Here is a 21888-nt window from a genome sequence, read left to right on the forward strand (position 1 = left end):
CTTGGTATAAAATTTGAAAAGGTACTTGTACACGCTTTGTAATAAGAAGAAATAAAGAATAAAGGTTACGAAAATGGCTGGAACTGCCCTATCAAAAGTATTTTTGATAAATTCCGACAAGCAAATCATCTTTAGAAATCACCGTAAGAAATCATGTTAGCACACTCACAGTTCTTTAGAAGGGGCATTGTCTTATATATAGAAATGAAGACAAAAACCTTGTTTCGGAAAAGGTAGATGAAACATTAACGTTATCTTGCTAATGAAGCTTACTGATGTCTTTCAGGAAGATGGGACACACCAGAGTTGTTTAAATTAAAAGATAGACATTCAAAGGAGTATTGTCTTGGACCTGTAAGTATTTCTTACTGGATTTCTTGTGTTTGCTTTGAAATATGGTGTTGTACCTTTTTCATGTGTTCTTCGGCTGAGTGCTTAAGTTTGCTAGCTTGGAATCACTTGCCCCTCACACAGTTGGTTTGAAACCTGGCTTGATATGTAGTATTCTTTTATGTGAAGATGCTATCTAACTGGCTTAGTGAAAGTTGCCGATTCTACCTAGGTTCATGCTTGTGCCTAAGATAATACAGGGTGTTTCTAGCTATTTTGGGAACATAGCCTATACCCCCAAATTGGGAATTTTGACGCATAAATGTTCCAAACTGGGAAATATTTAGTCCCATAGGATACAGTAAGGATGTGTTTAAGCACTTTCCCATACACTTGTTTCACATTGTACAACCTCTTTAACATACTTCCATTACAAAATTGTCCATAATTTGGTCAATGTTTGTGCAATTTTGATGAAATTTTTTTCAGGATGTAGATTGGGAATTTTTGCACTCATTTTAGGAAAAAAACGTACTTTTTGGCATTGGGAATATAGCCGAATAACAGCTATAAAAACAGCCGAAAAAAAAAACCCTTGTAATACTCAGAGAGTTCTCTCCCCTCCATTCAAACCAGACCTAGGATTGTGCCTTTGTAACTTAAAACCAGACAAAGAAATGTATTATTTCAATATTTGTCTGTAAAAAAATCTACACAGTAAATTTTTATTATGAAATAGTTACAGAATTTAACTCCAGCTTGGACACATGTAAATTTTGTGAACGGATAATATTTCAGGCTTGAGTAGATAATATGTTTAACTAAAACAATAAATGCAGTGATCGAAAACTTTCGAGGTTGGTGCTGTTTTGTAAAATGATTTCACTTTGTTCTTATGTTGTTATGTCATGTTAGATATTAGGGAAAGGTATTTTTTTCTAATAGAGAAAGTGGATTAACCTCTTCTCATATATCCTTGGTGCACTGATTATCTTTAAAAGTTATTTAAAAACCTTTAAAGATGTGCATTACATTTGTAGAATCAGCCTCGGTAGCCTAGTGGTAGAGCACTGACCCACTTTGAGTGCTGGAAGTGTGGATAATCTGTCTGGCCGGGTCATATCAAAAAAGTGAAAAATGGCACTAGGCCTACATGTAGTAGCTTTCTCAATTGGTGCTCAGCATTAAGAGGATTGTACTAGGACTGGTCAACCTGGTGACAGTATAATGTGACTGGGTGAAGTATCATGTCACCTGTCTGTGGAGTGATATTCCATTGAGGCAGCATAATAAAGTTGGACTTTATTCTCACTGCTGCAAGGAGACACTGTCATTTACATACGACTGAAAAATTGTTGAAAAGATGCTGTACTGGAACATGCACACATATTATACATGTAAGATAATGTTTGTTTTTCAAGAGCATGAAAATATAGTGAATACACATTATTTTTCATTATTTAGATGTATTATTTTATGTTTTGTTGTAATTGACATTACAGACACATGAGGAGTTAGTTACAGACATGGTATCTCAGTATGGTAATATTCCACATAGAAGGCTTCCAATCATGTTATACCAGGTAAATGTTTTCCTATCATGTTATACCAGGTAAATGTTTTCCTATGATGTAAACATTTTCCGATCTTGTTATCCAGTAAATGTTATACCACATAATTGATCAGATTACACCAGGTAAACATTTTCCTATCATGTCATACAAGTATATCATGTTGTTTACTCCAGGTAAGTATTTTCCTATGCTGTTATATAAGGTTAGCATTTCTCTATCTTGTTATACCAAAGTACACATTTTCTTAATATTTTATATCAGGTAAACATTTTCCTATCATGTTACACCAGATGAGGGTTTTCCTACGATGTTAAAGTAGTAGCTTTAGTTCCTAAATATTTACAGTATAAATGTGTTCCATTGTAATTAGATACCGCAGTTACTGTTCAGTTTAAAGGAGAATTTCTGTGTCACACCACTCGATTGACCATAGTTGTTTATTTTATATCACATGATCATACAAGACACGGGTATTTTATTGGACATTGCTGATAGAAAAAAATACATTGTGATGTGAGGTTAGAAGGTCTGCTATTGCAACAAGTGCTGTTAACCTTTACTCTGCTATATTTCTGAAATTGACTGCTCTATCTTTCAATTTAGGCAGTACCATTTATTATTTGTTCACTGAAAATTTCCTGAGTGAATAACGAACAGTGCAGTCAAAGATCAGCCTGCAGGCTGATCTTGGTCTGCACTGGTCCCAAAGGCAAAGTCACTTGCCACCAGTTTGCAAAACGTTAATGGACAGTTTTATCATTTCAAACTTAAGACAGAAGTATGTGACATTTAAGTCAATTTAACTGGTGGCAAGTGATTCTGCCTTTGCAACCAGTGCATGTCCGTGCAATCTAATCTTGGTCTGCACTGTTTGCTATTTAGTCAATAAAGTTTTAGTGAACACCCTTTTGAATAATAAGTGGTACTGTAAACATTGAATGGTGGAATTTTAGAAATTTAGCAGGGTAAAGGTTAATTGATACATGATACTGACTATGTCAGTGTCTGTTTTTAGTGGCAGTATATTTATTACCGATGTATGTTGCAGTGTTCACAAGCCTGTATACAGTACAACTTCCATTCAGCTGTTAACAAAACTGATATTTTACTACAAACATGTTCTTTAGCAACACAAAAAGGGACTGAAAATGTGATCTCTTAATACAGGTGTTTGCTTAATAGACATGGTTGGTAGGGCAAGTTTGACAGTATATATTACATGTATATTCTGCTGCACGTACTCTTATGATTTTATTTTTAAACAGATAACAAAGAAGTTCAGGGATGAAATGCATCCGAAATATGCCTTGTTGCGAGGGAGGGAGTTTGAAATGAAGGGTATGTGTGTTTTTTTCACATGATATAGTATCATCTGACATGCATCAGGCATGATGTTGAACAATTTCTCTTGACATTACCTCTTTTAATAGTAAATAGTTAACCAAAGTTAGGGTTAGGGTAAAGCTTTCAAGCTTAATATGAGTGTTGAAAGTTTTCAAGAGTTTACAGTGCTGCCTCGGTATATTATCACCATTGTAAATTCCGGACTATGGTTGATGTATATAGATTTGTCCTTGCTTTGAAGAGTTTCATTTAATAAAAAGCTTGTCTTAGAATGACAGAATTAAGATGAAAAAAAAATAATTATGTATTAAAGCAACATGGTATTCATATTGACAAAAAAGAACCCTAACAAATATACATGACAGTGGTGTATGCTTGTAATGAATCTGCGGAGACTTTTTTCATCTACTGTATTATATCTCGGTATGGAAATTTCATTCTTTGTGTTTGGATTAAGCGTAGTTGCTTTTCTATTTTCTGTTGTATTTTCCATGTTTTAAAGTAAAGGAAAATACTGACCTATTATTTGTTAAGATCCATTATAAAGAAAAATAATGACCTGTGATACAATGAGATCTGATGTAAAAAGCTGTTGACTTCATTGGAAGTTATTTGCTCCTTGGAGGTGTTGGTATTCTTTTGAAGACTACTTTTCAATAAAATCATGTATTAGCATGGTCTGAGTTACATTAATACCTACAGTTTTCATGTTTGTATTTTTCTGCATATTTCAGATTTGTATACGTTTGATACAGATGAAGACACTGCTAAAGAAACATACAGCATGGTTTGTGATAGCTACTGTACAATATTTGATAGACTCAAGCTGGATTATGTCAAAGGTAACATTAAGTCTCACAAGTGTTAACAGTATTATTATAATAACTGCTAGTAAACAGTATGAAAACATCACTTCTTGTGCTCACTGGCTGAAAGATATTTTGATATTGTGCTGAATTGAAGAAATATCCTCTATTTCTTACTTTCAGATGAATGAATGTCAAAATGTATTATCTGAATTTGTGCATTCTTTTGATCTATTTAACCATAGCCTGTTGCCAGTAAGTGATTTTGCCTTTGCGACCAGTACAGACAAAGATCAGCCTGCACATCCGTGCAGTCTGATCATGGTCTGCACTGTTCGCCATTCAGTCAGTATCTTTTTTGTAAGCACAGTTAATAGTACTGTCCAAATTGAAAGATGGACAAGTTCATCATTGAAGTTTAGCAGGGTAAGGGTTAAATCTTTAAGATCAAAATTTATGTGGATGATATTTTTGTTAGAAATTTGCATTCTCTTCATGAGGCTTAGGTTGTTAGGTATGAACTATGACAGAATTGGAACATTTCTACAAATCACTCCGAAATGATCATAAAAGATTATGACATTGAGGTGCTTAGGTATTACTAAAAAGTATCAGTGTAATTTTCAATTTATCAGGTATCTGCAGCTAATTGAGTATCAGGGTAGGTACAGAATTTTTACTGCTCTGAACATTAATGGCAGATTCTAATTTTACATCCAACTGAAAATGTAGAACTCTGACTGAATTTCAGATATTCATTCTTCTTGAAGATGTGTAATAATTAAACATGGACTTTGAAAATGATTTTAGGGACCTTCATTGCTGACCTCTAACTGTGTCAGCGTGATGTTAAAACCTTTTTTTTTTCCGTGAGAAAGGCAGCTTTCACTTACTCTAATAGTTTAAAAAAAATACATTATTTTAGTGTCTGCTACAGAAATGCAAATTGAAAATATTCAGTGTAATAATTCTTTGGCTGTTTTTTTTCTTCTTTTTAATGAAATTCAGTTGAATTTTGTCTTCCTACAGTGATGCTAAATTTCTAAAAAGACTGGTCCATCTTCCAATTTGGGCAACACCATTTATTATTCAAAGGGGTATTCACTGAATATTTACTGACTGAACAGCTGACAATTGCAGACCATGATCAGTCTGCATGGACATACAGGCTGATCCTGGTCTGCACTGGCCGCAAAGGCAAAACCACTTGCCACCAGCAGGCTAAATGTTAAGTAGATCTACTGCTGCTCCTGTTGTTATTACAAGGTTCCTTATTCTCATAATTAATTGATAGATTTACCAGAAGAAAATGTTTACCTGAGATTTGGTGCAGCATAGTTGTCATATGTGAATTAACTAAAACACACTTTTGCTGTACCAGTTCATTGGTCTAGATCAGGACACCTCAGATGCTTATAGAAATAAAGAAGAAAAACCGACATGAACATGTAACCATACAAGTATGTAATTACAACCTCTCTCATATTTCTTTACAGTTGAAGGATCCACAGGGAACATAGGAGGGAAGTTGTCACACGAGTTCCATCTACCTGCAACAATAGGCGAGGACTCACTCTACTTGTGTAATAAGTAAAACATTTTACTGTTTTCACATATTATAACTGCTGTTCAAATTACCCTTTCTGTAACAGGTTTTACCTTAATTTCTCTGTAAATAGAAGATGATAATTCAATATTATACATCGTGCCAAAGAGTTATGTCAGTGGTAATAGGACATTTTTATAATTTCAAAAAGTCTTCATTAGTTTCAAATTTATCTTCAAAAGTAGATTTTGCTGTTTTTTTCCATTGTCAGATTTTTGAAATAGTTGATTTTGACTTTTCTGAGAGTGGATTGTTATAAAACAGATATCTAAGTTAACATAAAAGCAACATTTCCTTGCAAAAAGTTTATGAAATTTAAATAAAAGATAAACTTGACACTTTTAAAGATATTTTAAAAAATTAAAAAGAACCTACTGCCACTCTTGAAGACCTATAAAAATGATGCACCTATTATGTCTAGATCTTGCAAAATAAAAACTATATTCATAAAAAACTCTGTTACAGATTAAGTAGATCTAATGGTAATTTCTTATATTATTGAGATATTTGTAGTTGGTCTGGAGTCACATAGATGACTTGGGAGTTTTCTCCCTTTATATATACTTTTTAGTCTTATTTCTTTTGTCTTATTAAGATGACATGCAGAATACACAATGCTAGATCCAGGGTCAAGTTTACACTTGGGGGTTGAAGGCTAAATACCATTCCAAATCTTTAATATGGAAGGATTTTTGTAAATCTACCATATATTCTTTTACCTTATCAAGATGACATGCCGAGTATATGACCCTGGTTACTAGATCCCGTATCACACTTGTAGTAAAAAATGAAACAGCCTCATATCTTTTAAACCATAAGAAGGAAAATCATCATAAAACTAAGATTGTCAGTGCTGCAAGATTGTGTGAAGAGTGCATGCCACAGGTTTCCAGGGCAAACATCCTCCCCTAAATTACAGTAGTGTCAGGGTGTATTAATCACTTTCTATGACAACACAAGTTTTTATTAGAGAATGACTTCATTTCTTACCCCCAAAATGTAATTAAATATTTTGAGGGGAAGAACTTTTGTCATTTACTATCTGATGGAGTCCAGATAGCTCAAGATTGATCTTTGAGTGAAAGTAGCCTCAAATCCAAGTGTAAACAACAGACCCATCTATTTTTAACTTGTAAGTTACAACGATTTCTCAAAGCAGTATACCTCACTGAAATTTCTATATTTTCTCTCTTGAAAAATCTTTCAACAGTCCTCTGTTGAATAGTTTTTCATCTCTTTTTATGAAAAGGTGTATTTTTGATAAATTGGTTTTAATATATTATGTACTAGATAAATTTACATTGAACCCATTTCTTTGTTCACAACAGGTGTGGTTATGGATCAAATGAGGAATTAATAGGTAAGAGATCCTAGGATTTTTTAAATTAAGGCAATGTGTTTGAAATAGCATTATTAACAAAACAGTTGGTTCCATATTATGTCAGACTTAAACATTTTTAGCTCATCCTTGTTGTGAAATGTATTTACCCTTATCGTGCCGGATTCTGCCTTTGCAACCAGTGTGGATCATGATCTGCACTGTTCGCCATTCAGTCAGTATCTTTTGGTAAGCACCCCTTTTAACAGATAATGGTACTGTCCAAATTGAAAGATGGACATGTTCATTGTAGAAATTTAGCAGGGTAAGAGTTAAACAAAAAAATCCTTTGTGACGGGGAGAGTAAATTGTAATAGATAAATTAAAAGACATACATTCTGAAGCTTGTTTAAAAATAGAATCATACTAGCTTGGATAATAGTTGAAACTTGGCTTGATACTTTTCTTGGTCTGTTAATGACCAGGATATATGTTGTTAAAAAATCTGTATCAGATGTGAACTGAAATCCATATCTGCTGTCCAGTGAATAACCTTTGTCTGTACATCTAGCTGACCTGTTGGTAACCTTGGTCTGTTTACCTAGCTGTTCAGTGAATACCCTTGGTCTCATAATCCATGTGTCTTGTGGATAACCTTAGTCTGTTTATACAGGTGGCATATGGATAACCTTGATCTGTTTATCTAGGTGTCCTGCGGAAAACCTTGGTCTGTTTGTACAGGTGGCATATGGATAACCTTGATCAGTTTATCTAGGTGTCCTGCGGAAAACCTTGGTCTGTTTATACAGGTGGCATATGGATAACCTTGTTCTGTTTATACAGGTGTCCTGCGGAAAACCTTGGTCTGTTTATACAGGTGGCATATGGATAACCTTGATCTGTTTATCTAGGTGTCCTGCGGAAAACCTTGGTCTGTTTATACAGGTGGCATATGGATAACCTTGATCTGTTTATCTAGGTGTCCTGCGGAAAACCTTGGTCTGTTTATACAGGTGACATATGGATAACCTTGATCTGTTTATACGGGTGTCCTGCAGAAAACCTTGGTCTGTTTATACAGGTGGCATATGGATAACCTTGATCTGTTTATCTAGGTGTCCTGCAGAAAACCTTGGTCTGTTTATACAGGTGACCTGTGGATAACCTTGGTCTGTTTATACAGGTGACCTGTGGATAATCTTGTTCTGTTTATATGGGTGTCTTGTGGATTACCTGTCTGATTAATAACCTTTGTTTGTTTCTCCAGGTGTCTTTTGAATAATCCTTATCTGTTTATACAGGGGTTCAATTGATAACCTATTCTGTTTATCCAGGTATTTTGTGAATAACCTTGGTCTGTTTATCCTGGTGTCCATTAGATAACTTCTGTAATAAACAGTAATAATAATTTTATCTTGTAGATGCTGAAGATCTGCTTAAGAACCATGTGACTTGTCCTAAATGTAAAGCTGAAATGACACATGCTCCAGGAATAGAGGCAAGCAAATCATCTAAAACTCATATTTTATTTATTTCTTCACAATCTGTTTGTAGAAAACAGTACAAGAATCTTTCATTGGTTGCCTTGGAAATCGAGGGTTACTGCTTAGGCATTATCGAGGCTCTGCCGTGTTACTGCAAAACAGTTACCTGAGAGTCAGATATTTCTATCCACACCTTCAACTAGTGGTAGATTCTTTTTCTGGCATGCTGTATTCTTCAATTAATAGAAGAAATGAAATAAAACAAAAGCAATTTTTTAAGCGTTATTTTACTATAGACGACTAAGTATGAATTTACACATTCATCCATAATGTCGGCAGGTGAGTCTTCTCTTCAGAAAACATGGGAAAATCCTGTCATGCATGCAGCAAAGAACTGTCATTAATTAACAGTATGATCAGTGCATGATAAACGATTTAGCTTGATTATTCACTTGCTGGCGTTGGCATCCTGATTTGGTTCAGTCTATAAGCTGATATCTTATTAACTTATAATGGAATATGTTATGTCCTCTCTATATATTGGTGATAAACTTGTTTACGTTTTCATTGCTATAGGTTGACCATCTTGTGCAATTGTTTTGTTTTTACTAATATTGTAGATAAGACTAATGCATGAAATAAACAAACTTTTGACCGTTAAGCCATGATATTATCTCCAACCAGCTGCAAATAATGAATTCTTTTAAAAATAATGCTAATATGTTTGTTCTCTGTGTAATCACAAAAAACTTGCTCCAAAAGTTACCTGATGTATAGCAGCTATGAGAAATTACTAGATTAATAACTTTTCTCTGTAGCTCAATAGGGAGAGTGCAGATCTACAGATCATTGGGTCGTGAGTTCGATCCCCGGATGGGGCATATGTTCTCGGTGACAGTTTGATAATAGACATTGTCTGAAATTATTCATTCTCCACCTCTGGTTGGCAGTTACTTATGGAGAACAGGTCTGTACTGGTACAGGATCCAGGAACACGGGTTAACTGCCCGCTGTTACATAACTGAAATACTGTTGAAAAACGGCATTAAACCAAAAACAAACAATCTTTTTTTCTTTTCAGTTTTGTGAAAAGTGTTGTTATTGTTGTTTTTACTCTCTTTTTTTGTTTTTGGTAACATTTTCCAGAAGTTTGTTTGGTGAAAAAAACTACATGGGAGGTTTACTTAATGTAAAATAAATGTGTAAGACTTGCTATTTGATTTTTTAGGTTGGACATGCATTTTTGCTTGGTACAAAGTATTCTAAGGTTTTCAAAACAAACTACATAGATGCTTTGCAGAAAAAGAGGTAAGGTATTGCAAAAATATGATTTTTAGCTCACCTGAGCACAAAGGGCTCAAGGTGAGGTATTGTGACCAGTCATTGCCCGTCGGCGACCATCACGCGACGTGCTTCATCCATCAACATTTGCCTTGAACACTAGAGGCAACAGTTGTGACCCAATCTTTATGAAACTTGTTCAGAATGTTTGTCTTGATGATCTCTAGGTCAAGTTCTAAGCTGGGTCATGTGGGGTCAAAAACTAGGTCAGTAGGCCAGATCAAAGGAAAAGCTTGTGAACACACAGCTGTGACTCAATCTTTATGAAACTTGGTCAGAATGTTTGCCTTGATGATCTTTAGGTCAGCTTCGAAACTGGGTCATGTAGGGTCAAAAACTAGATCAGTAGGCCAGACCAAAGGAAAAGCTTGTGAACATACAGTTGTGACTCAATCTTTATGAAACTTGGTCAGAATGTTTGCCTTGATGATCTTTAGGTCAGCTTCGAAACTGGGTCATGTGGGGTCAAAAACTAGATCAGTAGGCCTGATCAAAAGGAAAAGCTTGTTAACACTCTAAAGACCACAATTTAAGTTTAAAACTCATGAGAACTGGTCAGAATGTTTGTCTTGGTGACCTCTAGGTCAAGTTCAAATTTGGATCATGTGGGGTCAGAAACTAGGTCACCTGGTCAGATCAAAGGAAAAGCTTGTGAACACTCGAAGAGGCCACAGTTGTGACTCAATCTTTATGAAACCTGGTCAGAATGTTTGCCTTGGTGATTTCTAGGTCAAGTTTGAAACTGGGTCATGTAGGGTCAAAAACTAGATCAGTAGGCCAGATCAAAAGGAAGTCTTAACACGCTAGAGACCACATTTTAAGTTTGAAACTCGAGAATCAATCAGAATATTTGTCTTGATGATTCTAGGCCAGGTTCGAATCTGGGTCATGTGGGGCCAAAAGCTAGGTCATCTCTAAGAAAAAGCTTGTATATTCCTCTAGAGGCCACTTTTTTGCTCCAGTCTTCCCAAAACTTTGTCAGATTGTTGTTTAATGGAATCTTGGACAAGCATGAATCTGGATCACTGAAGAGGCCACATTTTTGCTCCAGTCTTAAAATTGGTCTGAATATTTGTCTCTATGAAATCACTAGGTCAAACATGTTTACACTGCTAAGATGGGTTTCTCAGGTGAGCGATCTATGGCCACCTTGGCCCTCTTGTTAGCTCACCTGTCACAAAGTGACAAGGTGAGCTTTTGTGATCGCGCGGTGTTCGTCGTCCGTCGTCCATCCGTGCGTCCGTCCGTAAACTTTTGCTTGTGACCACTCTAGAGGTCACATTTTTCATGGGATCTTTATGAAAGTTGGTCAGAATGTTCATCTTGATGATATCTAGGTCAAGTTCGAAACTGGGTCACATGCCATCAAAAACTAGGTCAGTAGGTCTAAAAATAGAAAAACCTTGTGACCTCTCTAGAGGCCATATATTTCACAAGATCTTCATGAAAATTGGTCAGAATGTTCACCTTGATGATATCTAGGTCAAGTTCGAAACTGGGTCACGTGCCTTCAAAAACTAGGTCAGTAGATCTAAAAATAGAAAAACCTTGTGACCTCTCTAGAGGCCATATATTTCATAAAATCTTCGTGAAAATTGGTCAGAACATTCACCTTGATGATATCTAGGTCAAGTTCGAAACTGGGTCACGTGCCATCAAAAACTAGGTCAGTAGGTCTAAAAATAGAAAAACCTTGTGACCTCTCTGGAGGCCATATATTTCACAAGATCTTCATGAAAATTGGTCAGAACATTCACCTTGATGATATCTAGGTCAAGTTCGAAACTGGGTCAGGTGCCGTCAAAAACTAGGTCAGTAGGTCAAATAATAGAAAAACCTTGTGACCTCTCTAAAGGCCATATTTTTCATGGGATCTGTATGAAAGTTGGTGTGAATGTTCATCTTGATGATATCTAGGTCAATTTCGAAACTGGGTCACGTGCGGTCAAAAACTAGGTCAGTAGGTCTAAAAATAGAAAAACTTTGTGACCTCTCTAGGGGCCATATATTTCATGAGATCTTCATAAAAATTGGTCAGAATGTTCACCTTGATGATATCTAGGTCAATTTCCAAAGTGGGTCACGTGCCATCAAAAACTAGGTCAGTAGCTCAAATAACTGAAGAACCTTGTGACCTCTCTAGAGGCCATATTTTTCATGGGATCTGCATGAAAGTTGGTCTGAATGTTCGTCTTGATATCTAGGTCAAGTTCTAAAGTGGGTCACATGCCATCAAAAAATAGTTCAGTAGCTCAAATAATGGAAAAACCTTGTGACCTCTCTAAAGGCCATATTTTTCATGGGATCTGTATGAAAATTGGTCTGAATGTTCATCTTGATGGTATCTAGGTCAAGTTCGAAACAGGGTCATGTGCGGTCAAAAACTAGGTCAGTAGGTCTAAAAATAGAAAAACCTTGTGACCTCTCTAGAGGCCATACTTGTGAATGGATCTCCATAAAAATTGGTCAGAACGTTCATCTTGATGATATCTGGGTCAAGTTTGAAACTGGGTCACGTGCCATAAAAAACTAGGTCAGTAGGTCAAATAATAAAAAAACCTTGTGACCTCTCTAGAGGCCATACTTTTCATGGGATCTGTATGAAAGTTGGTCTGAATGTTTATCTTGATGATATCTAGGTCAAGTTTGAAACTGGGTCAACTGCGGTCAAAAACTAGGTCAGTAGGTCTAAAATTATTAAAATCTTTTGACCTCTATAGAGGCCATATTTTTCAATGGATCTTCATGAAAATTGATCTGAATGTTCACCTTGATGATATCTAGGTCAATTTCGAAACTGGGTCACGTGTGGTCAAAAACTAGGCCAGTAGGTATAAAAATAGAAAGACCTTGTGACCTCTCTAGAGGCCATATTTTTCATGAGATCTTTATGAAAATTAGTGAGAATGTTCACCTTGATGATATCTAGGTAAAGGTCAAAACAGGGTCACGTACCTTCAAAAACTAGGTCAATAGGTCAAATAATAGAAAAACCTTGTGACCTCTCTAGAGACCATATTTTTCAATGGATCTTCATGAAAATTGGTCAGAATGTTTATCTTGATAATATCTAGGTCAGGTTCAAAACTGGGTCACATGAGCTGAAAAACTAGGTCACTATGTCAAATAATAGAAAAAACGACGTCATACTCAAAACTGGGTCATGTGGGAAGAGGTGAGCGATTCAGGACCATCATGGTCCTCTTGTTTTATATTTGGATTTCGGATTAATTTTGACTGCCATAATTTACCCAGGAAAAGGCTTATTATCTGTTGCCTTCATTAAGGTATGGCATTACCCGAAATGTTTAGCTAACCAGAAGTTTGTATACAGGTTTTGAAGCATGTTACAGACTACTGTCTCAGATACAACATTTAAAATATCCTAGTTACAGGCTAACATACTTATTATAGTCTACCCTCCAATTTAAAATCCAGCCTACTAGTTACAGTCCACTATATGGCTTGCATCCCATCCTACACTTTACTGCTGTTCTACTTAATACAGCATACTGTAATGATTACAATCAAACTGATGTGGTAACAGTGCACCCTACTGGTTACAACCCACATGTCTGTGCATACAGCTATTTTATGGTGACAGTTTTGCAAAGTCTACAGTCTTTCATTCTCCATCTCTGATTTATGTTGGCAGGTTGTTAGTTTCATACCAGAAAAATATATCAGCATTGGTTTGAAATCAAGAAACACTGCTAGATTTACTTTCCTACAATACAGAATGGCATTTTTTTTTTAAATTTGCTTTCAAAGAACAAATATTCATTCATCAGTAATAATCACTTTGTGGTCATATTTACGAAAGACACCAAATGTCCACATCTGTATACCTTTCACAAAAACTACGTGGGCCTAATGCTTTCAGACTTGACACAGTCATGTTTTTGACATCATTACTTGACCTTGCAGGACACATTTCATAAATCTAGCTTTTGTTTTGTCAAAATTACACCCCTTCTTCACTTAGAATTTTTAGTTAAAGTTTTGTATGTAAGCAGGTTTCTCAGAAATTTCTAATCTGAATGCGTTCAAACTCTACACAAGTCTTGGGCATCTTGAGGTAACCTCCCAAGGCAAGTTACATAACAGATTTTATTTTTTGTCAAAAGTATGCCCCCTTTTAATACAGAAATTTTATGAAAGTTCTGCATGTAAACATAATTTTCAGAAACTACTAAACCAAATGCTTTCAAAATCTACACACACCGTAATTATCATGGGATGATCTCACATTGGAAATTTTATAAATCTGGCTTGTGTTTCAGCAAAATTGTGCCCCTTTTTAACATGGGATTTTTTTGTTGAAAAGTCTGCATGTAAGCATGTTTCTCAGACATTAACATTTATTGTACTGAATGCTTCTAAGGCCATCATAGGTCCTCTGTACCATGAAATGAACTGAGCCAGGTTTCCTAACTCAGAGTTAAGTCTACAAATTTTGTCCGTTTTCAACTTTTGGTACATCTTTTGTAGGTAAGTCAGTGTTATATGGAAGGGTTTCGAAGTCATAAAACAGCTCTAACTTCTTAAAAAAATTTTTTTATCATATCGAGCCAGATTTATGCAGTCTCCAGGTATTTGATCATGCATTAGTCGGTCAATGGTCATGTTCACAGTGACCTTTAAACAGCTAAATATCTAAAGATTATTTTGGCCTACAGTCATCAAATTTCATAGGATGATTGCCTATGGTCAGTATACACGTTTTGTTCTGGGGTTAAATGTCAAGGTTACAGCTTTTTGAGACTGAAAACAGGTTCTGCTCAGTAACTAAAGACCGTTTTGGCCTACAGTCAGTCTTCATAGAATTATTGTCTTTTGTCAGTAGATGGCCCATATCTTTGTGTGAATCAATATGTCAAAGGACAAAGTAATGACCTTGGGAAATGGGAATGAAGATGGTTTCTGCTCAACAAGTAAAGACCTCTTTGACTTACAGTCATCAAACTTCATAGGGTGATTAATTGTGGTCAGTAGATGACCTCTGGGGCAGTAGGTTAGAGGTCAAGGTGACAGTGATCTTCGAATGGAATATGGTTTATGATCAGTATCTAGAGAATGGTTGGGCCTGTTCATAGGATGAGAAGCTGTAGTCATTAGGTGACTACAGCTGTTTAAGGTCATTGGGTCAAAGTCACAGCAGACAAAAATACATTTCGTAAGGGTTGCATTAATGTTTCAAAAACAGCTCTTGTTGATATGGAGATCCAAATGAAGTTCATTGTACAGGAATGCTGGTTTATTTTCAGACTGACAGAGATGGGATGTTATGGTCTAGGTGTTAGCCGAATTTTACAAGCCAGTGTAGAAGTACTGTGTCAAGACAGAAAGATACGTTGGCCATCTTTAATAGCTCCATATCAAGTTTGCATTATACCACAGATGGTAGGTGCCTAATAATACCTATGTATCTTTATACCCAACAGACAAGAGGGGTATATACAGAATCCATATAATGGTTGGTCAGTTGGTTGGTTAGTTGCAAAAGCTTTGTGGCAGAAACTTTTTCCACACTTTATAATGGATTCCATTGAAACTTCATGCACATGACCTTGAAGTGTAGGTGTGTGTGACCTTTGCTTGGGTCGTTCCAAGCACTTCGAGTAATACAAACTTGGATCACCATGAAATGAAGTTCTAAGTGCTTGACTTTTTTAGGGTCAGTTTAAGAATTGCACAGTTTTGCGCCCTTGGATTTTAAAGACAATTATCCATTTTTATGCCCCCGAAGGGAGGCATATAGTTTTTGAACCGTCTGTCGGTCTGTCCGCCCGCAATTTTTGTGTCCGGTCCATATCTTTGTCATCGATGGATGGATTTTCAAATAACTTGGCATGAATGTGTACCACAGTAAGACAACGTGTCGCGTGCAAGACCCAGGTCCAAAGCTCAAAGGTCAAGGTCACACTTGGACATTAAAGGATAGTGCATTGATGGGCGTGTCCGGTCCATATCTTTGTCATCGATGGATGGATTTTCAAATAACTTGGCATGAATGTGTACCACAGTAAGACGACGTGTCGCGCGCAAGACCCAGGTCCGTAGCTCAAAGGTCAAGGTCACACTTAGACGTTAAAGGATAGTGCATTGATAGGCGTGTCCGGTCCATATCTTTGTCATCGATGGATGGATTTTCAAATAACTTGGCATGAGTGTGTACCACAGTAAGACGACATGTCACGCGCAAGACCCAGGTCCGTAGCTCAAAGGTCAAGGTCACACTTAGACGTTAAAGGTCATTTTTCATGATAGTGCATTGATAGGCGTGTCCGGTCCATATCTTTGTCATTCATGCATGGATTTTAAAATATCTATGCATGAATGTGTGACACAGTAAGACGACGTGTCGCGCGCAAGACCCAGTTCCGTAGGTCAAAGGTCCTAAACTCTAACATCGGCCATAACTAAATATTCATTCAAAGTGCCATCGGGGGCATGTGTCATCCTATGGAGACAGCTCTTGTTCATTATGTTTTGAATAGATAGAAGAAAAAACTGAAATTGAAAGGAAATTCAAAGTTAAACAAATTGATGGTTTCCATTAAAAGTGACAAACATACAAAAATGTTTTTCAGGAGAAGTATTAGTTATTTTCTCAAAATGATGTAACACAGCAAAGTTGTGAAAATATTGCTCCAGCATTTCGAATGACTAAGTAACCAATGGCCATGCCACCAAGTTATACAGCTGGTAAAGAAAAAGAAGGTACCTGATTGAGAGAAAAACTCTACTGATGAAATATAATTTACGTTTGATAATTCATTTCACAAAATTCTGTTTACTCCAGTTGATATGAAAGATGCTGAAGTTGCAATAAATAGCAACTTTGCTTATTTGTTTTCCACCAATAGTGGTATGATATTCTATCAAATGATCCAGTCAGCCTTTGTAACTTGCATAAGTTAAGATAAAACATAATTCGCTACTTAGGTGAAAGTTGTATGTCAGGTACATGATTTCTTTAATGTCATCCCCTTAACCTTTACCCTGCTAAATTTCTAAAAGGGTTGGTCCATTCAATTTGGGCAGTACCACTTAATATGCAATGGGGTATTCAATAAAAATTTACTAACTGAACAGGGAACAGTGCAGTCCATGATCAGCCCTGGCAGCAAAGACAGAATCACTTGCCACTAGCAGGCTAAAGGTTAAAATTTGCCACAAAGTTAAATATACTACATTTCTTTTTGAAAGTTAAGTATTAGTAATATTTACTTAGTAAGACAAGATTTGAATGATTTGATTATAAATAAGAAATTTTGTCACATATTTTCACATGTTGTCATGTAAGAGCTGTCATTGGAAGTTTTTTTTTTCAACAAAAAGCCCTTTCTCTTTTCTATTTTCCTTCAACTTACTTTAAATGATTTACATTTATCAAGGATATAGTACCTGCAAAATACCAGCCCTGAATATCTTTAGACTTGTTATATTACTAGAAAAAATGCCAGAACCTCAAACAATTCATTGATGATTTCAAATCTTCAGTTTCTCATGTAATACAGGTAAAAAAAAGATCCAAGTCAAATCTGAAAATATGGTGATATTTAAGGGCATTTTATTTTAGATTCTAAATATTAAATTTTAACAAATTTTTTGCAAATTTAGCTAAAATAAAATCAGTTAAATGAAATATTAGTATTTCTTTATTAACATGTGAGTTACACAATAAAAACAGTTCACAAAGCATTTTATAAAAGGTTACTGCAACTGTTTATCAATTTCAAGCAAATATTGGTGTTATAATGTACTCCACCCATCTGAATTAACATTGTTAATACATTTTTAGCTCCACTATTCGGAGAATAGGGGGGCTATTCTACTCGCCCCGGCTTCGACGTGACCTTTCTTGGTTAAAGTTTTTCGGCAACCTTTGTTTTTCTGTCATATCTTTGTTACTATTGCTTATATCTTACTGTAAGTTCACATAAACATTGTCCAGCATACAAACAAACTATGTGCAGGGGCTGGGCCCATTATACCCAAGGTCACCAAATTGTTATACCTGGCATTATTTTCTTGCTAAATTTTTTCAAAAGCTTCGTTTATAGACATATCATTTATATGTAAGTAGAGGTCTCTATTTGAGACATAAATTCATTTTACTGTCAAATCGCTGAATAGTGGAGCGCGCTGTCTAATGGACAGCTCTTGTTGTTTTACCAATCCCCTCTGAATGCTTTTTTCCTTATTTCTGACATGAGATTCACATGTTTGGTGTTCATCCCCTTTTAACTTTAACGATGACAAGTTTGTTTTCGAAATATGTATGTATAGATTTGGTTCTAAATTTTGGCACCTATGTTCTAAATTTTGACACCCTGACACTCTTTGACAAAGATGGTAAAATACTAAATGTAGGGTACTAGTACTTGCTAGAAATCTTAAATATCTTTTTCTGATAATCAGAAGTCGAAAAAGTGGCATAATTTAGTAAAAAAGCAAAATAGGGTTATTGAACCTGCATAGTGCTTATCAGCTCATGACAGTGGACAGGTGTATGAAGTTTCAATCCATTCCCATTAGTGGGTACTGAGATACCAGCTTACATATAAGAATTTAACCCAAAACTTCTAAGTTGAAAAAGGGGCATAATTTTGTAAAATGCGAAGTTGAGTTATTGACCCTTTGCACAGCATGTCATATCATGACAGTGAACGAGTGTGTGAAGTTTCAATCCTTTCCCATCAGTGGATACTGAGATACCAGCTTACATACAGAACCTTAACCAAAAAATTCAGAGTCGAAAAAGGGGCATAATTTTGTAAAAAAGCAAAATAGAGTTATGGGACCTGCTTTGTGCATGTCCGATTATGACAGTGAACAAGTGTGTGAAGTTTCAATCCATTCCAATTAGTGAGTACTGAGATACCAGATTACATACAGAACCTTAACCAAAAATTTCAGAGTCGAAAAAGGGGCATAATTTTGTAAAAAAGCAAAATAGAGTTATGGAACCTGTGCAATGTAAGTCAGTTTATCACAGTGAATAAGTGTGTTAAGTTTCAATCCATTCCCACAAGTGGTTGCTGAGATACCAGCTTACATACAAAAACTTAACCAAATCGGGACGCGGACGCCAACGCAGACGCATGGGCGAGTCCAATAGCTCTACTATTCTATGAAAAGTCGAGCTAAGATTAAAAAATTAAAAAGATTATGCAGTCCATAGGTGATAATCTCAGGAAGGGGGTGTAGGTGAAAATCTCAGGACGGGGAGGTAGTAGGTGATAATCTCAAGAGGGGGAGGTAGTAGGTGATAATCTTAGGAGGGGGAGGTAGTAGGTGATAATCTCAGGAGGGGGAGGTAGTAGGTGATAATCTCAGGAGGGGGAGGTAGTAGGTGTGAATCTCAGGAGGGGGAGGTAGTAGGTGATAATCTCAGGAGGGGGAGGTAGTAGATGATAATCTCAGGAGGGGGAGGTAGTAGGTGAAAATCTCAGGAGGGGGAGGTAGTAGGTGATAATCTCAGGAGGGGGAGGTAGTAGGTGATGATCTCAGGAGGGGGAGGTAGTAGGTGATGATCTCAGGAGGGGGAGGTAGTAGGTGATGATCTCAGGAGGGGGAGGTAGTAGGTGATGATCTCAGGAGGGGGAGGTAGTAGGTGATAATCTCAGGAGGGGGGGTAGTAGGTGTGAATCTCAGGAGGGGGAGGTAGTAGGTGCGAATCTCAGGAGGGGGAGGTAGTAGGTGCGAATCTCAGAAGGGGGAGGTAGTAGGTGTGAATCTCATGAGGGGGAGGTAGTAGGTGATAATCTCACGAGGGGGAGGTAGTAGGTGATAATCTCACGAGGGGGAGGTAGTAGGTGATGATCTCAGGAGGGGGAGGTAGTAGGTGATAATCTCAGGAGGGGGGTAGTAGGTGTGAATCTCAGGAGGGGGAGGTAGTAGGTGTGAATCTCAGGAGGGGGAGGTAGTAGGTGTGAATCTCAGGAGGGGGAGGTACTAGGTGTGAATCTCAGGAAGAGGAGATAGTAGGTGAAAATCTCAGGAGGGGGAGGTAGTAGGTGTGAATCTCAGGAGGGGGAGGTAGTAGATGTGAATCTCAGGAGGGGGAGGTAGTAGGTGATAATCTCCGGAGGGGGAGGTAGTAGGTGTGAATCTCAGAAAGTGGAGGTAGTAGGTGATAATTTCAGGAGGGGGAGGTAGTAGGTGATAATCTCATGAGGGGAAGGTAGTAGGTGATAATCTCAGGAGGGGAAGGTTGTAGTTGATAATCTCAGGACGGGGACGTAGTAGGTGATAATCTCAGGAGGGGGAGGTAGTAGGAGATAATCTCAGGAGGGGGAGGTAGTAGGTGATAATCTCACGAGAGGGAGGTAGTAGGTGATAATCTCAGGAGGTGGAGGTAATAGGTGATAATCTCAGGAGGGGGAGGTAGTAGGTGATAATCTCACGAGGGGGAGGTAGTAGGTGATAATCTCAGGAGGGGGAGGTAGTAGGTGATAATCTCACGAGAGGGAGGTAGTAGGTGATAATCTCAGGAGGTGGTGGTAGTAGGAGGGGGAGGTAGTAGGTGATAATCTCACAAGGGGGAGGTAGTAGGTGTGAATCTCACGAGGTGGGCATAGTAGGTGTGAATCTCACGAGGGGGAGGTAGTAGGTGTGAATCTCACGAGGGGAAGGTTGTAGGTGGTAATCTCAGGAGGGGGAGGTAATAGGTGATAATCTCACTAGGGGGAGGTAGTAGGTGATAATCTCAGGAGGGGGAGGTAGTTGGTGGTAATCTCAGGAGGGGGAGGTAGTAGGTGAAAATCTCAGGAGGGGGAGGTAGTAGGTGATAATCTCAGGAGGGGGAGGTAGTAGGTGATAATCTCAGGAGGGGGAGGTAGTAGGTGTGAATCTTAAGGGGAGGTAGTAGGTGTGAATCTCAGGAGGGGGAGGTAGTAGGTGATAATCTCAGGAAAGGGAGGTAGTAGGTGTGAATCTCAGGAAGGGGAGGTAGTAGGTGATAATCGAGGGGGAGGTAGTAGGTGATAATCTCAGGAGGGGAGGTAGTAGGTGATAATCTCAGGAGGGGAGGTAGAAGGTGTGAATCTTAGGAGGGGGAGGTAGTAGGTGTGAATCTCAGGAGGGGGAGATAGTAGGTGATAATCTCAGGAGGGAGAGGTAGTAGGTGATAATCCAGGAGGGGGAGGTAGTAGGTGATAATCTCAGGAGGGGGAGAGTATAGGTGATAATCTCAGGAAAGGAGGTAGTAGGTGTGAATTTTCAGGAAGGGGAGGTAGTGGTGATAATCGAGGGGGAGGTAGTGGTGATAATCTCACGAGAGGGAGGTTAGTAGTGATAATCTCAGGAGGTGGAGGTAGTAGGTGATAATCTCAGGAGGGGAGGTAGTAGTGATAATCTCACGAGGGGAGGTAGTAGGTGAAATCTCAGGGAGGGGGAGTAGTAGGTGATAATCTCACGAGAGGGAGGTAGTAGGTGATAATCTCAGGAGGTGGTGGTAGTAGGAGGGGGAGGTAGTAGGTGATAATCTCACAAGGGGGAGGTAGTAGGTGATAATCTCACGAGGGGGAGGTAGTAGGTGATAATCTCAGGAGGGGGAGGTAGTAGGTGATAATCTCACGAGAGGGAGGTAGTAGGTGATAATCTCAGGAGGTGGTGGTAGTAGGAGGGGGAGGTAGTAGGTGATAATCTCACAAGGGGGAGGTAGTAGGTGTGAATCTCACGAGGTGGGCATAGTAGGTGTGAATCTCACGAGGGGGAGGTAGTAGGTGTGAATCCCACGAGGGGAAGGTTGTAGGTGGTAATCTCAGGAGGGGGAGGTAATAGGTGATAATCTCACTAGGGGGAGGTAGTAGGTGATAATCTCAGGAGGGGGAGGTAGTTGGTGGTAATCTCAGGAGGGGGAGGTAGTAGGTGATAATCTCAGGAGGGGGAGGTAGTAGGTGATAATCTCAGGAGGGGGAGGTAGTAGGTGATAATCTCAGGAGAGGGAGGTAGTAGGTGTGAATCTTAAGGGGAGGTAGTAGGTGTGAATCTCAGGAGGGGGAGGTAGTAGGTGATAATCTCAGGAAAGGGAGGTAGTAGGTTTGCATCTCAGGAAGGGGAGGTAGTAGGTGAT

General features: G+C 37.9%; 1 protein-coding gene across 1 annotated transcript in view; it reads left to right on the plus strand.

Moving 5' to 3' along the window:
- LOC123523970 (probable proline--tRNA ligase, mitochondrial) overlaps positions 1 to 21888 on the plus strand; it is a 35864-nt gene that overhangs the window by 5159 nt on the left and 8817 nt on the right. Inside the window, exons 3-11 of the mRNA XM_053539358.1 lie at positions 287 to 354; positions 1833 to 1913; positions 3170 to 3242; positions 3983 to 4090; positions 5551 to 5644; positions 6989 to 7020; positions 8400 to 8476; positions 9691 to 9770; positions 15071 to 15206. Of these exons, the coding sequence (XP_053395333.1) occupies positions 287 to 354; positions 1833 to 1913; positions 3170 to 3242; positions 3983 to 4090; positions 5551 to 5644; positions 6989 to 7020; positions 8400 to 8476; positions 9691 to 9770; positions 15071 to 15206 (749 nt within the window). The remainder of the gene's footprint in view (positions 1 to 286; positions 355 to 1832; positions 1914 to 3169; positions 3243 to 3982; positions 4091 to 5550; positions 5645 to 6988; positions 7021 to 8399; positions 8477 to 9690; positions 9771 to 15070; positions 15207 to 21888) is intronic.

This window comes from Mercenaria mercenaria, chromosome 3, assembly GCF_021730395.1.
Source record: "Mercenaria mercenaria strain notata chromosome 3, MADL_Memer_1, whole genome shotgun sequence".
In the NCBI taxonomy this organism is placed as follows: Eukaryota; Metazoa; Mollusca; class Bivalvia; order Venerida; family Veneridae; genus Mercenaria; species Mercenaria mercenaria.